Raw genomic sequence first — 17920 nt, 5'->3', positions numbered from 1 at the left:
ACATGCATAAAAAATGCACGAGTTTTCAAGAGTTTGTCATTTCCACGTCTATTGTTTACTATACAGTTGTATTTTATCCGGTTCAATCAATTTCCAAATCAGTAGTCTAAAATTAATTCTAGCCTATCACTAGCCTAGAATGTTTTACTGAAAGTACATCTATTTCTTTTTTTTAACCAATCACGATGTAGGGGTTGGGAGATTCCGTGAAAGAAATGACGTAGCTGCTGGTGTAGTCCAATGAGGGGTGTCATGAATAGCTGTCTCATCTGCTAGGAAGTGGATTCCGAGATGTCAGTTGTATAGCCGAGTAGATTCATGGCGATTTACGCCCATGGAAAGCTTGGAGAGCTTTAGAAAGAACGTTCTGGCACGTTAAACTATGTTTAGATAGAGATATAAATATATAGCGAAATCCTCATGGAAAACTCAGTTACAGATTCACTAGGGAAGAGGAAACGTCCGGACACGGTTTAGCAAACAACGGTAACGGATCATGTTGCTTTCATAGCTTTTCTCATCACTTCTCCGTAGCGTAGACGGTGCTGCTACTAGCATACACGAGCTTGTCGCATATTAACGTTAGCACTAATAGTAGTAGTAGTAGTAGTATAGCTGCTGTCACTTATTAGTAACCTCACCATTTGACTTGAACATATTTTATACATGGCACAGTGTGATTATTTCTCATGTTTTTAAGATGCGTCGCATCTCTCGTTTTGATACATACATACAGACGAGTGATAGCTTTAAGCTAGCTTGGCAGGATGCGTAACTGTAAATAAGGATGGTGCGGCCGGGGGCCCTGTGTATTCCCCGACATACTGGAAGAGATCACAGAGGGGTGGGAACAAATATAAATACATTGTGACTCTCCTGAATATCTCGAAAAGTACGTGGTGTTTGTTAATATTTCTTGCCATGCCATAGATGTACAAACTGTATGCCCCTGGACTTGATGGACTGGTCAAGGTGTGATTTTATTTGTTTTCGCAGTCATGGGAGCTTCATAGATTAGATTACAGACATAAAGATTAGACACGCTTTTGTGTTCCTTTTGAATATTTTATGAATATTGCCTATGTTTTTCAGATTTAAATGTTCTTCTCTTTTTTTACATTAAGTGGATTTACAGATCACAATTTAGATGTATTGATGGAAATTCCAATTTAATAAGGACAATCCTACATTTAAAACATCTATGGTAGCTCTACAGAAAGAACAGTTTTTATAGTGAACTTAGAGTTGACCTGGGTAGCCAGTGTAGTGATTGATTATTATCAGTGTGTTCTGATTGGAGAATACAGCAAATCATCTCTGGGGAATTATGTCTGTGATTGGAGACTGTTGGTTCCAGGGAGGCGGCTCTAGGTCAGTGCTCCCTATTCAGTAGGCTGGTATGTGGATACGCAGCATTGAATGAGAGGGTTTGAGGTCAGTGCATTGCTGATAATGATGCTGTGGGGCTGTTGATTTGAATGTATCTTAAGACATGGACACCTATGTCTCAATTTCTGCTGTTGCCTTAACTCGACTAATGTTATGACAGGACTGTTAGGACTTTTGGGCACCGTACTTATTTAATTTAATTTTGTTCCAGATTTGACCTCATCACTGTGACCTGTCCCTACACAAATTTACTACTTTGGACGAAGAAGATATTTGTTTGTTTTGATCATCGAAACATTTAAAACTGTAAGTATTCAAATTTTACATTGCATTACTTTGGATGGCTCAACAGCATCTGAAACCCGTTTCATTTCCTCTTCTAGAACATATTCCTTGTTTAGTTTCTCGCAGCAGCTGATTGTTTACCTTTTTCATATGAACAGCAAAAATAGTAGTTCCTCTTTGTGACTATTAAGAAAAAACATTCGACCACTTAGTTCTTTTTATTTCCTACTTTGTTCGGCATTTGTGTTCATATTTCCCTACCGACCAAAGTGATGAGTTTACAGATTTCGTGTCCATCAGTCAGTGTTTATTGAAGTCTCATGTGTGTCTTCCAGTGCAATCATGAGCGCCCACGAGTCGGATGTGTACACCCTCGCCCCAGAGATGCCTGCCATGTTTGATGGCGTGAAGCTGGCAGCTGTTGCCACGGTGCTCTACGTCATTGTCCGCTGCCTGAATCTAAAGAGTCCCACCGCGCCCCCTGACGTCACCTATCAGGATACAGCCCTCAACCGCTTCCTCCTCAAGTCCTGCCCCCTGCTGACCAAAGAGTGAGTGATCATCGGCGGTCTGCACACAGATTGCCTGCCTATCTGTCTGTCCACACCCAGCCTGCCTGTCTGCTGCCTGCCGGCCTGTCTGTCTGTCTGTCCACACCCAGCCTGCCGGCCTGCCTGTCTGTCTGTCCACACCCAGCTTGCCTGTCTGTCTGTCTGTCCACACCCAGCTTGCCTGTCTGTCTAGTGCCTAGTGTCTGCCTGCCACTCTGGACTCTGGACGTGTTAGTGTGTTGCCATCTGGGCTTGCCATGTCTCCAGTGTTTAACTGTTTACCAGTCTAGGATTCCTTCAGTCCAAAAGTTATTATCAATGTGTAGGAGATGTAAGTTCTGGAATGCGGAACGCTTACTCGAGGGCACACCTTTTGGGTTGGACACAGTCGTGCAAGTAGTTGTCACTATTAAGGTGTGAACTCAGCGCTTAATGTGGTCCATTCCTGCTGTGGTAACATGTCACGTAGATTCTCTTTGAAAATGCAGAGAAGCATTCTCTGAATGTTCAGATTCTCCTGTCTTCTGGCCTTGGCCAGAGGAACCCTTATCCCAGTGTGGATGACACCTTGAGAGCCTCTCTCCCAAGGCTATGGAAGCAATTCTTACTCAACCACGGTTGTTTTAAGGAAGATGTTTTCTTAGGCTAACAGTACATGGCTTTGACCAATGATTAGCTTAATATGGGGAGTTTGGCTCTTCAGGGCATTCTTGCCTATGTGCTTTTGCTTGTTTGCCAGTAAATAAGAATGTTTACTTGGCTGCTGGTTAAGATAAAGTATCCTGTGGTGTGTGTTGTTTTATTAGCATACTACTTTATAATTGTGTTGAATAATACATTGATTGAATTGAAAATAGGTGTTGAATGTTCATCTTAAGCCTAGTTCTCTTCATTTGATTGGATGATTTCAGGCATCCAATCAGTTTGGCTTCTCGTGTATTATTTCACTGGTAGGACTTCCTTTCACATCAGTACTCCTTGGTCATGGTTTTTTTAATGGCTTATGCATCTTTGGTCGGGTAGACATTTTCTGTAGTTTATGTTCAGTGATGCCTGTGAGGATTGCATAACAGTTTCCAGATGACCCCAGAGGACTACGCAGTGATCAATCAGATGGCCTGGAGGAGCCACCATGGAGGGCGGAGCACTGGGACATCTCTGCCACTCCTCAGCATGTGGATTCTAACAGGCTGGTGTTGTATAGAGGGTTAAATGGCTGATTGAAGTGACTTCCTCTTTAGCAATAGAACAGAACATTTGTACAATGGAGGGTTGTTTCCCAGCTGTAATGTAGCCCATGAATCACATACAACACACTCACACACACACACACACGCTCATATAAAAACACAAATGCACGCCGTCTGAATCCTGGCCTCCTATGGGTTCTGTTATGCTCCGCAGATCACGTCTGAAGACGGCTTCAAAGGTAGATCAGAGGAGCATGGATAGCGTGTACAGGTTGCCAGGCCTCCTCCAGCAGTGAAAGTCTGCCACTTTGATGTGGAGTTCCGAGCACTCGGGGGCATGTCTATCAAAGCAGGCCCCCCCTCCTGCCCCATCCTGGCCTCTGTTGTGTCCAGTGCATCCAGGAGCACGGCAGGATGCCCTACAGGGGCTTTCTTGTAAACCACAAAGGGAAACGGTACAACAGGCTTTTCTTTTAGCCCTGTTGGAGTCTATTCTAAACCAACCTGACCTGTCCGGGCGGTCTTTACTGATCGTCGAGTTCCTTTTGGTTTATTTTTGTTTACGATATTCACATAACAGGGGATGTTGTTCCAGCAGGAGGTTCTCTGGCTGGGTAATTCTTGGCTATTGCCTCCTGTAGATGAACGGCAGCTTTGCGATGGCCTTGCAGCTCTGATCCTCTTGTCCTCTTAGTCCTCATCACCACAAGGAGATCATCCCTGTCCCTTCCCTACCTCCCCAGGATTATCCACAGAGAGAAAGCTCTAGAAGGCTCTAGTCTGACAAATGCATGGTCATTGCAGGTGCATTTGATGAAAGGGCTAATGAAATGATTCTGTGACCCGGGTCGCGTGACTAACCTATGACAGTAACGACAGGAAGGAGGTCAAAAGATTGTGTAAATGTTCACGCAATGGCGGACTTTGCTCACTGCAGTGTTTACTGTACTGCGTGTGTGTGCGTGTGTGCAATATCCGTTTGTCCTTTGCTGAGGGTACGACACTGTCCTTGCTCTGGTCTGGTAGCGGCCTCCAAGCTATCCACCCCTCTGTAACTAGAGCAGAGGCAAGTTGTGTCTGTGTGAGAAATCACATTCCTGTGAGCTCAAACAAAGGAACATAGTTGAAACCTAGATAAGTGTTGTAGGCGTGTCTTACAGAAGCACATCCAAGCTGCTGTGTGTTTAGGTTTGTAGATCTCTGTTTGGGGAGGCTATGTTCTAATGTGAGAAGGGGAATTTATGGCTATCGGCAGGACGATAAGCCGGTGTTCTCCAGTCTAGGACTAGCTGTAGATGTAATAAAGGCCTACTCTTATCTGTGTTATCTCCGTGGATGCAATGTTATGTAAGACTGACCTCCTCTACACTCGTATAAACACGGTGGATGTCTGAGGGATGCAGCATTTAAGCAAACGTTATCACTGATTGGCAATATAGGCTGTATTGTATGTAACACATCTTTTCCGGTGTGTATTGTGTACCAAAGGTTTAAACGCGAAAGTCAACATTGTAAAAACATGTCAATCTCTGTTACGTGTCGTAGAAGTACGCAGCACCTTTTGTCCCATTAAACTTTTGTACACGCATTAAAGTGTGTGTGTGTGTGTGTGTGTGTGTGTGTGTTGCAGATACATTCCTCCCTTGCTGTGGGGTAAGAGTGGCCACCTCCAGACAGCCCTGTATGGGAAGATGGGCCGTGTAAATTCCCCCCACCCCTGTGGACAGAGGAAGTACCTACCCATGCAAGACGGGGCCACCTCGACCTTTGACCTGTTTGAGTCTCTGGGGGACCATCCGACAGGAGGTGAGATCGGATCACGTCTTTCACCAGCTTTTTACACCAGTACATGTCAATGAGAATGTGTGGTTTGGTGTGTGTATTGCCTGAAAACAGAAGTGTAACCATATTTAGAACTGTAATGAGTTAATCGAGGTCACCCCGTACCGAGAGTGGGTGCTTGAGAAACGCTTGTTGATTCAAATGAGAAGCACGAGAGAAGAGAATGACTTGACCGTGACATCGTCGACCTGACTGGAGTTTAATCTCAAGGGGCCACTGTTTGTTTTTGGGCTTTGGATTCGGGCCCTGTTACAGAATAGAGTTACTTTGAACAGGGGTTATGTCACTGTTGTTGTGAGGACGCTGTTTCAAAGATGGATCCTTTATCTGCGGTGTGGCCTCAGCTCACCTCTGTAAAACACTCTGGACTGATCTCCTCCCACCTGTGCACTCGCAACCCAAATAACATAATGTTACTCTAAAATAGTGAAAATCATGAATACTAGTAAAACCAATCATTTGCAGTAACTGAACCCAGACAGAGGTTTGTGTTGTAGATGTCCAGTGCCACCAAGGGTTATCTTGGGTGCTATTTGCTTACCACACAGTGACGAACAGAACCTGTTCATATCCGACTTTACATATCTCCGTTTGCAAATGTGTCAGTGACCATTTTCCATTGACCACCTTTGTTGGCTGTTTCAACAGACGACATCACCATGGTGATATGCCCGGGCATCGGTAACCATAGCGAGAAGCACTACATCCGTACCTTCGTAGGCCACTCTCAGAAGCAAGGCTACAGGTGTGCCGTGCTCAACCACCTGGGAGCCCTGCCCAACATCGAGCTGACCTCCCCTCGCATGTTCACCTACGGTGAGGACCACACACGTGACACACACACGCACACGTTGGGAGTGGGCTGGACATCAAGGGGTCATTTCTGTGGTCCGTGTCATGTGGTCAGGGTGCACGTGGGAGTTTGCCGCCATGGTGGGCTACATCAAGAAGGCGTACGCCCAGACCCAGCTGATTGTGGTGGGCTTCAGCCTGGGGGGCAACATCGTGTGCAAGTTCCTAGGGGAGAGCCAGGCCAACCAGGAGAGGGTCCTGTGCTGCGTCAGCATGTGCCAGGGATACAGCGCTCTCAGGTGGGTGTGGGTGTGTATGTCCCAGGTGTGTGTGTCCCAGTCATTAATCCCACCGCTCGGATCTGATCAGACTAATGGGCAGTCCAGTCTCACTGGATGAGAACGGGCACAAGGCTTATTTATTTCATGTTGCGGGTGAGGGAGGACAACTCTTAGTAAATGTATTCAACGAGGCGCAGAGCGAGACTAGTTCTGGTAAGGGTTCCGGATAGAACGAGAGTTGGCTGAACCACACCTTTCCTGTTGAGAGGCTGCCAGGGTCTCCTGGCAGTGACAGTGTGTTCTGTCCAGTGTTTATATATGTGCGAGAGAGAGAGAAAGATGAAGAGAGCACTCGTTTTAGAGACAGGAACAGACACACTGTCCTCTTGGTGAAATAGGATTATAGTCCTTTCCAATTAGTGTTTTCCATGCTCTTCAAAGCCATAAAAAATTAATACATCATCCATGCCATCTATTAAATGGACTCAGTCCACTGTATCACTCATCGCATTCCTAGTGTAGAAATCATTTGTGAGAAGGGGGCGTAAGGAGGTGAAAGTTTGACAGTTTCATATGTACGTTTAGGGAAGGGATGTTAAACTCAGTTTGTAAAGCAGCGTAGGCTGCTAGAATGGCAGATTCCCCTCACGCTGAGCATGTCAGAGTCCTGCACACAAACCACAGCCTGGGCTTTTGTCCCCTGGATTAGGCAGTGCATTGTTAAACGTGTGGTCTGGAATGCAGACTGACTGCGCACAGCTGACGTGTGTGTGTGTGTGTTTGTGTCCTCTGCGTCCCTCAGGGCCCAGGAGACGTTCCTGCAGTGGGACCAGTGCAGGAGATTCTATAACTTCCTCATGGCCGACAACATGAAGAAGATTATCCTCTCACACAGGTAGGGGCCATGTTCCTATCTCAAATGCTTCCTGTCAGTAGGCCCCTCCTCTCCAGCACTGGAGGAGACTGTAGTCACAGTGTTGAGGTGACGCGAATCGGCAAGTGATGAGCATGACGTGATGTGCCTGAACCCTCTGTCCAGACAGAGGGTTCAGGCACAGAGCTGTGACTGTCCTGTGCTGGACTGCACCCTGGGACATCACATGCGTTCCAGAATGGTGTCTCACATCTCGCGTGTGTGTTTGACAGGGGGAGCTTGTTCGGAAGCTCGACCAAAATGGAGGACGGCGATCTGAGCAGATTGTTCACGGCAACGTCCCTCATGCAGATCGATGACAACATCATGAGGTACGGAGACCCAGCGGGGACACACAGGGCTGGAGGTAGAGGAAGAACCATTACTAAACCAGATAACCGTGGTTCTTCCCTCAAACCCGGGTTTGTCTGAGACACTCCGTGTCTGTACACTCCCACCTGTGGCAGAGGAGGGAGAGGCCTCTCGAGTACTTCTAGTCTAGCAGGTTCTAATGCGGACAATCATTTGAACAACACCCTCTCTGTTGATGAACAGACACCGCCCAGGTGTGATACGGTGTCCTTCCTGTTTCTACAGGAAGTTCCACGGACACAGCTCCCTGAAAGAGTACTACGAGAAGGAGAGCTGTGTGCATTTTATTCACAATGTAAGTGAACGACAGCCTCCTCTGATTGTGCTGTGTACATGTTATGTTACTTTTGGAACCATGGAACTTTTTTATATTCTTAAGGCAAATGTCTCACATACAGACTTTTATTTTGTAGGTTAACGTGCCACTGTTGCTGGTGAATTCTGCAGACGACCCCCTGGTGCATGAGTCACTGCTTACCATTCCTCGCACACTAGCAGGTAGCTAACACCCTCCCAGTTACCACAACATACAGTATCAGCAGAGGTGCCCAGTTTCAAACTTTGACCGTGAGACCCACGCATATCAACCAGTTCGCACGCACACACACACACCACACCTCTTATGTCTTAGGCTGAGAATCCCCCAATAATTAAAGAACTTCTTTCTTTTTCTATCTATACATTTCCTGACTTGTCCTCAAGTTCCGGGAGATCCTTTTCGCATGCACTGTATTATGTGAATGCTCGCGTGCAACATAGTTACTGTGCAACATTCCCGTCAATGTAATTGTGTGTCCCCCAATGTTGATATCATTTATTCGCCCCTACCCCAGACCACGTAATCTCACTCTGAACATTTGGTGAAACTTGGCAGCCCTGAGCATCAGCAAGACTAAACTACAGCTCTGGGAAGAGACTGCTAATACATTCTAATAGATGATACTATTCTAAAGTATTCTTAAGTGAATGAGACCTGTCTACTGTGTTTACACAGGTCACTTTATTTGTCTTCAGACTTTGTAGACTTGTAGATGTTGAGAGGTTGATCCGATGACTAAGCTCCACACCCTGGTGAGGGAGGGGGGGAGGGGGGCAGGGTGTGGAGCCAGCAGTTCTTGGAATACCTAACAGAATTCTACTGCCTCAGGAACACAAACACACACACACACACACACACACACTGTGTTCTCCACATGAGCCTACACACCTCCTTGTGTCATTGTCAAGTTTTTTTTTCTGTATCCATGACCTAAGTGTGTCATTGGTCTAACGCCCATGTTCTGGACTCTTCGTCGGAAAGAGTCAGACTTTTCCTTTACCGGACGGGAACATGTATTTATTTGATCAGTTGTAGATAGTGTGTCTGTGAAGGGATCTGTCCTGTGGTGGTATAGGGAGATGGCCAGGGGTGTAGTTAGACCCTTTGTACCGGGGCTCTTGCCCCAGTATAAATCTGCTGTGCCCCAGTAAAATCTAAAGTTTGAGTTTTAACAATTTACTTTATTAGTCAGTGCATTAATTTAGATTGATAATCCCAGAAAAAATAAAGGCAGTATCCCAATCAACGCTTGTAAAAGTGTTTAACCGAAAACACAAACCGATGCACGCAGAATTCCATGTCAGCGTGCTCTTCTGAGCTTGCCAAATAGCCACTGCAGCACGCACACAGAAGTCCAGGTGTCGGACTCGGCATACAAGTCAGAATTAAGGTAAGAAAACATTACAAAACTTAAGACAGTTTCTAAATGATAGGCCTACAGATCATCCTATTTTGACTAAACATAAAAACAATATTACATGAAGCTAAAAAAACCTGTATTTGCGCTCAAAGGAATGCGAAAAAAAGGATCTGAAGGGATATGAATAGGGGCCTGTGCCCCAGTAGAGCTTTATGTCTAACAACACCTGTGGAGATGGCAGAACAGGCTAGAAGGTGAAGTGGGTCACTGCCTCACTCCAGGGCCCTGACTGACCAGCTCTGCACAGCAACGTAGCTGCTCTGCCTGCCTCTCTGCCCCCACACACACACCTTGCCCTGCATACGCACACCTGACTAGAAACACACACCTGCCGGGACACACACACCTCCTCACACAGCCGTCATCGTTCATTAGGAGTCAAAGTCTGGGCCACATCGTCTGTTTAGGCAGTGAGCTGTTCAGGGGGGGTGCTGGGGGCAGACCGACCTCTCTGCCTCACAGCCGTCAGTAAGGATGGCTAGAGTATAGTAGAACCCTGTGGGAGCCTACTGTAGCAGGCTGGGCAGGCTTCCCCCCTAACCCAGATAGAGCATGGAGATCCAGACCAGACCCTGCTATCCTGTCTGCTTCTTCGGCTACTCACCTCCTGGAGGAGAACAGGAAGTTGGGAGGGTCTGAGTCTGGGTTTATTACATGAATGTATATGACCTCATCATTTTCTTTATCTGGTAAAGATTAGAGTGATGACCTGATAAAACTGGTGACTGTGTGTCCTAGGAGTGTAAATAATGTAACTGACTGTACCTGACGAGCCAGGCTCCACTGGACCTGTGTGCAGTAGAGGCTGGCTCTTTGAGTCCACGGTACACACACACCCTTTCTGTCCACACAGACCATTTCCTGGTTGCCTTATATTTGTATATATATATATTTGTAATATCTCCTAGAGCTGTAGTAGCTGACATGCCCTATGTGTCTCCCTCTCCTGCTCCCTTTCTCTCTGTCCCTCCCTCCCTCTCAATCACTCTCTGTCCCTCTCCTTCTCTCCCTTTCTCTCTGGCCCTCTCTCGCTCTCTCTCAATCCCTCTCTTTCTCTCCCTCACCTCTCCCTTTCTCTCCCTCTCTCCCTCCCCTCCCTCCCTCTCTCCCTCTCTCCCTCTCTCTCTTGCCCTCCCTTCTTTCTCCTTCCCTCTCTCTGTCTGTCCTACAGAGAAAAAGGAGAACGTGATGTTTTCCCTGACACTACACGGGGGCCACCTGGGCTTCTTTGAGGGGGCGGTCCTCTTCCCCCAGCCGCTCACCTGGATGGACAAGGTCATCGTGAGTTACGCCAATGCCATCTGCCAGTGGGAGAAACAGAAACCGCCGTGCCAAAGCGGGCTCCTAAATGAGAGCCCCTGCCCAGAGAAGAAAGACTAACTGCTCACCCCTTTCTTTCTTTCTCTCTCTCTTTCTTTCTCCCTCTCTCTGTCTGTCTTTTCTGACACCCACTGCACCACACCCACTCACACACCGGGAAGAGACTGGAACCAACAACTGCACGGTCTCTCCTGTGGTGCACTGGGCAACTCTCACGTCCTCTTCTGTCACACGTCTCTCCTGTACCCCACCCACCCCCCCACCCCGACCTGTAAGCGAACTAACGACTAACTGCCTTTTGAGCTTATTTCTGTTGTTTGGGATCTGAGAAGACTCACATTTGATTGACCGATGTGTACACGACCAACGGAGATCCCCCAACAGAGAAACCCAGACTCAGCCTGGCAGACCCAACATGACAAAGAAGGTGAAGCCCACTGGCATCCAACACAGTCTGAGACTACGCTGGAGAGCACCTTTTGTAGACGTGCAGTGCACCAGATCTATGCTGCAGTCCAGCCCAGTCACTGCACATCTACAGTGCTCAATGCTTAAACACTGCCAAGGCTTAAAGCTAGGTTGCTGTCTTAACCAATACAGTCTCTCTACAATGTATGTTACTCACATACTGTATTACCAAGTCAGCTCAGTTGGGGTGTGTGTGTGTTGTGATCATGTGAGTTCTGTTGATCTGATTCTATTCATTATGTGTCTCCCAAATGTTTGTGTGTGTGTGTGTGTGTGTGTGTGGGGGGGGGGGGGTGCGCAGTTATATACACTCTTTTTTTTTTTTAAAGGGAACAGTTATTTATACAGGAACATCCAGAGTAATTTCCAGATCTTTAGCCCTTGTGAATCAAGTTTTCCACCTCTGGTAGTAGAGAGAAGCAATGGGTGTCTTCATCCCAGAGATCAGTCCATGCACATTCTCACTGTCTCGTGGTTCTCTACTTTAATTCAATGCACTTTATACATTGTTTGCCAAAAGTTTTTTTTTTTTTTTTTTTTTTTTGAAACCTTATTTTTGTTTGTCATAGTTTAGGTTTGTCAAGTATACAAAGTTCATCGGGTGTAAGTTGACTTTGTTTTCCTGAATGAATATAGAGGATGAACAGGAGGGAGAGAGGTCCATAACTCCTCATGTTATGATGACTGATGATCCCCCATATTCAGATTCAGTCCCGTGGTTTCCCCTGTCTGCTGTCTACCCAGTCATCCCTCTACCCTGTCACCCTACCCTGTCACCCTACCCTGTCACCCTACCCAGTCATCCCTCTACCCTGTCACCCTACCCTGTCACCCTACCCTGTCACCCTACCCAGTCACCCCTCTACCCTGTCACCCTACCCAGTCACCCCTCTACCCTGTCACCCTACCCTGTCACCCTACCCAGTCACCCCTCTACCCTGTCACCCTACCCAGTCACCCCTCTACCCTGTCACCCTACCCTGTCACCCTACCCAGTCACCCCTCTACCCTGTCACCCTACCCTGTCACCCTACCCTGTCACCATACCCTGTCACCCCTCTACCCTGTCACCCTACCCTGTCACCCCTCTACCCTGTCACCCCTCTACCCTGTCACCCTACCCTGTCACCCTACCCTGTCACCCCTCTACCCTGTCACCCTACCCTGTCACCCCTCTACCCTGTCACCCCTCTACCCTGTCACCCTACCCTGTCACCCCTCTACCCAGTCACCCCTCTACCCTGTCACCCCTCTACCCTGTCACCCCTCTACCCTGTCACCCCTCTACCCTGTCACCCTACCCTGTCACCCCTCTACCCAGTCACCCCTCTACCCTGTCACCCCTCTACCCTGTCACCCCTCTACCCTGTCACCCCTCTACCCTGTCACCCCTCTACCCTGTCACCCTACCCTGTCACCCCTCTACCCTGTCACCCCTCTACCCTGTCACCCTACCCTGTCACCCCTCTACCCAGTCACCCCTCTACCCTGTCACCCTACCCTGTCACCCCTCTACCCTGTCACCCCTCTACCCTGTCACCCTACCCTGTCACCCCTCTACCCTGTCACCCTACCCTGTCACCCCTCTACCCTGTCACCCCTCTACCCTGTCACCCTACCCTGTCACCCCTCTACCCTGTCACCCCTCTACCCTGTCACCCTACCCTGTCACCCCTCTACCCTGTCACCCCTCTACCCTGTCACCCTACCCTGTCACCCCTCTACCCTGTCACCCCTCTACCCTGTCACCCCTCTACCCTGTCACCCTACCCTGTCACCCCTCTACCCTGTCACCCCTCTACCCTGTCACCCCTCTACCCTGTCACCCTACCCTGTCACCCCTCTACCCTGTCACCCCTCTACCCTGTCACCCTACCCTGTCACCCCTCTACCCTGTCACCCCTCTACCCTGTCACCCTACCCTGGCAGCCCTCTATTCTTGACCAGCAATCGGTCTGGTTCTCAGACATGACAATATCTTTATTTTAGAGTAAATAAACTACCTAACTGAACCTTTCATGTAGATGTGGCATTGCCAAAAACTTGTTTTAATGTTTTTTGTTGTCCAGTAATCAGTGACCAAACTCAAGGTCACATGGCTTAAGAAGATAGTTTACCTCTGGGATTCCTGTAACAGGCATGGGTTCTTTATGAAAGGGTATACGCGGTAAAAGAGAAACCATGGGTGAACTTGAGCTTTGAGGTGTGTGGCAAGTAGGAAAGCTAGAGTCATGACCCGAGTCCTAGAGAAAATTGTGTACTTGACCTTTTGTGAAAGAAACGTATGCAAGAAATGTGTACAGCCTCCATCGTTACCTCTTGAATTAATACATGATAGTAATTAATTACGTTGCATTCAGAGTTACCTTGGTAAGTCCAGAGTTCCTCACTGTGGAGAAATGAGAGAGAAATCTGGATACTCCCAGTCCTAACCCAATTGTTACACACACCTGTTGTGTCATATTTATGTAAGGTGTGGTAACATTGTGAGGATTTATTTACTTACATTTTTACTCTTACTTAAAAGAAGTTGTGATTATATTGACTTGATTTAGCCTAACAGATCATCGTCTTAGTAATTCACCTGTCTAGTGGGTGAGCCTGTTGCAAATGTTGTCTGTCATTGTCTGTTACTGGACTGCAGGGGAGAAGCACCATCTCAAGCTTCAGAGGTGAACTCTGGTGTCAACAGTTACCGTAATTGCTAAGCAATGGCGCCATCTGCTGGCTAGATGTAACTGCGTAGGACTTGTCAGGCTTAGATGGTCGCAAGTTATTTTCCAACAGACTTTCTCCTTCAGTGAGATGATAGAGTACAGTTTTAGTGAAGACCCAATAGACAGTATCCAAGATATATTTTGCTGATCACGGAAACACCAGTTTCAACTCCACACTCGCCTACAGATGATTATACACCTCTCCCTCCCCTGACTTTACACAGAAGTACAGGTTTGGATGTGTCCCAATAGGCATCTTCCAGAATGCAAATGTTTTTATGTTTGGTAAGCTGCTTTTTTTGTATTGTATCATTATTGTGACTATTGCAATTTATTCTTGTTGTTTTCTTGTATGTGTGAGTGGTTATGAACATATGCTGTCATATCACCAGCTGCTGGGGGAAAAAAACGAAATGGCCTGATTAGAAAACCAATGATATTGTAAAGAAAGCTATAAAGTCTGATTGGGACCATGGGCAACTTATGATGGACAGAGGCAATAACAGGGTTTCTTTCACTTACTACTTTGTTCAAAGCAAATGTATACAAGTATTATAATGCTGAATGTCGAAATATTTGGGAATCATATCAATCTTATTGATACACTTATGTTTCCTAATGGCATCTGAAACATTCCCATCCTATGTTAAGCCCTTTTACAGTTGATATGAAAGTGTATTCATTTTAACAGCTGTACCCTCACACAGTATGTTTATGGATGGCAAGGTCTCATGAAAGATCCCAAGCTTTGTCAAAAGGAGTGAAATTAAGCGTGGTGAAAAGGTAACGCCAAATGTCTCCTACCAGGGAACGTTGTCTCTGGTTACCCTCAACATTCCAATCCAAGCCCAGACATGGAGTCCATCACACTCACACCTGTAATCCATGTCATCCTGTACACATTCACTTTAACATAGTTGACTTTTTGTTTACCATTCCTTTTAATGGAAGGAGATGTTAACTGTTTATGGAAAGGTGGGAGATGCGGTTATGTGTACGTGTCATTTTGGTGCACTGATATGACATTATGAATTTAGATAACTGGTGCATTTTTCTTAAGAAACCAGTGGCGTGCGTATGACGTAATGATTTTGACAAATATGGTTGTGTTCCAAAAATAAATTATTTTCTCGTAAAAAATTAAATGACTTGTAGCATTATTGGTTGTAACTGAGATCTGGATGATGGTATTAGTTCATAAGCTCTAAGCATAAGAATCAAACGAGAAGGGTGTTGATTTCTTCAAAATAACTGAGTATTTTGTTGATGTTGAAATGCTTATGAAGAAACCATAACACAGTACTGCTGTTTTTCATTTCACTGGTTTCATTTTTAGCAAGGTTAAGGTGAGGGTCCAGAGCAAAGGGACTTCTCTAGTGGCGCCTAACCGATCTGGTGTGCCTGTACATTCTGTACTATAGGACTGCTCTTCTGGAGGCAGTGTGGTCTGTTGTTCCTCATCTGGATAGTTACTGAACCATGAGGTTATCCCCGACCAGGTGATACTGCATGGTGAAAGAACCACCTGATGTCATCTGATTGATTTTTGATTAATGTCCGCTAACCGAAAACCACAGAAATAATAGACACATTCACATTGAGTTAAAAATGTTTTATTGAATGTTAAAAGCAAGCCTCCATATTATGAAGTAGAAAAGGCATGGAGGCCAGGTGGAAGCAGAAACAAAAAAAGAAGATATCAGCTACCTGAGCTGAAACTGAATATTTTGCTCGGCAGCTAACTATGGGTGTAGTTTTACCACCTTGCTGCTGCAGTACTGACAGGCGACCTGCTTCAGTACTTGTCAGGGAGTCCTTTGGGTCGGTAGCGGGATAGGTCACCTCCATTACGGCCCCAGCGATTCGCTTCCTGGTCGGCTTTGGAGTCCTCGCGATTATTCCCACTGCTTTGCCCTGGTAACATCTCCCGGACATTACTGAGACAGAGAAAGGAAAAGTGCTAGATATAAACACTGTCTACACCATGGGGCGTGCGGAATACTAGATAGGTGTTTTCTTAAATTTATGGCCTGACTGCAAACATTCAGATTTGATTAGGCTGATGGAAATTGACTCACCTGATGACACTAGCTGCAAACCTGCCTCCAGGTCCTCTCTGCGCAGCATCGTGGTTTCCCCGGGCATGAAAGTACTTGTCTGAGTTCTTCCAGTTAGCCTCCCTCATGTCAGTGTAAGCACGTCGCATGTCCTTGGCACCTGGCAGTGATGGAAACAGTGGTTGTAGTCGGTGTACACTTTTGCTTGACCACTCTTGTTTACAATTGATTTCAGTCGCTTGCCACAGGAAGTTAAATGAATAATGTTAGATTTGTCTTCCTAGACTGACATGAGCTGTGGATATGGGTATGGGTATGGGTATGAGCAATGGAGAGAACATTCGTAAATCACATTAAGCAATCTTTTGAGTTATTTATATCAGTGTCATTGAGACACACCAGATTAGACCAGTCTTTACATCAGATTATATAACCCATCAGAGGATATGAAATGTAACATAAAACCTATAGTTTAGGTCTCCAGTCACCAGCAATTGCTTGTCCAGGGAACTTGTACCATTGGGCATGGGCCCCTACCACAAAAACCAGAACCAGTCCAACCAGAAGCAGCTTCATTTTGTAGGTTACTGAAAAATGTAGAGAGCATGTTAGAGTACTGATGCATCTACAGACCAGCAGATTTTTCTTAGCAAGAAAAAGCTATTTTATATTTACATTATTAACAAATATTATAGCACAGTATTTGCTAATAGTATTTCACACTGGACTAATAGTGACCTACCTTAGAGCTTCTCAGTCCGTTGGTCAATCCTGTGAAGTCTCAGGGTGATGCTGTCAAACGGCTGTGCAGCTCATCCTTATAAACCTTCCCACAGTGGGATGTACTGGAAAAAGTGAATCTCCAGCTCCAGCCCTTGTGCTTGATGAGCCAAAATAATTTAAGAATATTCCACAATTGTGCAACTCAAGGAATATTCCACAATTGTGCAACTTCAGAAATATTACACAATTATGTAACTTAAACTGTGTTTAACCATTAGGTAAGATTAGTGAACTGAATTCAAGCTTTTTCAGTCTGTGGCAAAAATACTGGGCTGGCTGAATGGGAAGACTAATAAACACTGACCAAAATTATAAACGCAACACTGTTTTTGCCCCCATTTTTCATGAGCTGAACTCAAAGATGTTTTCTATGAACACAAAAGGCCTATTTCTCTCAAATATTGTTCACAAATCTGTCTAAATCTCTGTTACTGAGCACTTCTCCTTTGCCGAGATAATCCATCCACCTCATAGTTGTGGCATATCAAGATGCTTATTAGACAGCATGATTGTTGCACAGGTGTGCCTTAGGCTGGCCACAATTAAAGGCCACTCAAATGTGCAGTTTTAGTATTTAGTTTTTGAGTGATGAAAAACCAGCAGGACTTTCCATCGTTTGAAACTGAAACTTGGCCACATCACATGTTCCATCTTGTGCTTTTCTTTGTAAACGAAAGTAGAATGTGCACAGCTGCTGTAATTTCAGACTATCAATTGTCCCCCCCCGTAACTAATTTATGACCTCTTATACCCCATTAAAAAATATGGTTTGTAAAAAGCTTTAAAATATAAGTGGCCGCACCCGTTACCACCACTGCCAATGCTCCTGATAACCAGCAAAGAGTATGAAGCAGAGTACAAAGCATTTTATTGAAGCACTAGTTTGGCTAAAGATCTCTACAAAGGCATGTGTTACAGCACAATCTAGCTACCTTTGATTTTAACCCTTGCGCTGCCTTCGGGTCACATGACCCAAAGGTTCATAACGAAACCAGCGTTGTGTTTACCCAATTTTACCCAATACAAAAACTAATAAAAATAATTTTATTTTAACCTTTGCAATGTGGGGGGTCTGAGACAGCCCAACGGTTAAAAGAAAATGCTTCACTTTGTTTTTATATGCGGTAAATTTGGCGCAGTACGACGGTGGGTCACAATGACTGATGGGTCAGAATGACCCGAAGATAACACAAGGGTTAAACACAAAAAGAGACACCAGCA

At 45.9% G+C, this 17920-nt stretch overlaps 2 protein-coding genes across 4 annotated transcripts; one reads left to right on the top strand and one right to left on the bottom strand.

Annotated features, from left to right (window-relative positions):
- The first annotated feature begins 326 nt into the window (after positions 1–326).
- On the top strand, positions 327–10864 carry LOC136955418 (monoacylglycerol lipase ABHD2). Of its 3 annotated transcripts, none has more exons than XM_067249124.1 (11): positions 327–486; positions 1601–1695; positions 2010–2225; positions 5046–5221; positions 5906–6073; positions 6165–6348; positions 7133–7225; positions 7477–7575; positions 7799–7910; positions 8029–8113; positions 10526–10864. In XM_067249124.1, exons 3-11 carry the CDS (start codon positions 2017–2019, stop codon positions 10732–10734), a joined length of 1335 nt encoding a protein of 444 aa, XP_067105225.1. In that variant the 5' UTR covers positions 327–486; positions 1601–1695; positions 2010–2016; the 3' UTR covers positions 10735–10864. The 3 variants fall into 3 exon arrangements, with proteins under 3 accessions (XP_067105225.1, XP_067105226.1, XP_067105224.1); XM_067249125.1 differs by having other exon boundaries at positions 1550–1695; positions 7841–7910; XM_067249123.1 differs by having other exon boundaries at positions 1550–1695.
- Positions 10865–15456: 4592 nt separating this feature from the next.
- Positions 15457–16873, bottom strand: saa (serum amyloid A). Its single transcript, XM_067249136.1, has 4 exons — positions 16659–16873; positions 16405–16503; positions 15938–16076; positions 15457–15796 (listed from the first exon to the last, which is right to left on the bottom strand). Exons 2-4 carry the CDS (start codon positions 16490–16492, stop codon positions 15655–15657), a joined length of 369 nt encoding a protein of 122 aa, XP_067105237.1. The 5' UTR covers positions 16493–16503; positions 16659–16873; the 3' UTR covers positions 15457–15654.
- Between the last annotated feature and the right edge of the window lie 1047 nt (positions 16874–17920).

This window comes from Osmerus mordax, chromosome 13 (assembly GCF_038355195.1).
Source record: "Osmerus mordax isolate fOsmMor3 chromosome 13, fOsmMor3.pri, whole genome shotgun sequence".
NCBI lineage: Eukaryota > Metazoa > Chordata > Actinopteri > Osmeriformes > Osmeridae > Osmerus > Osmerus mordax.
This window is presented reverse-complemented; position numbering and strand designations above follow the sequence as displayed.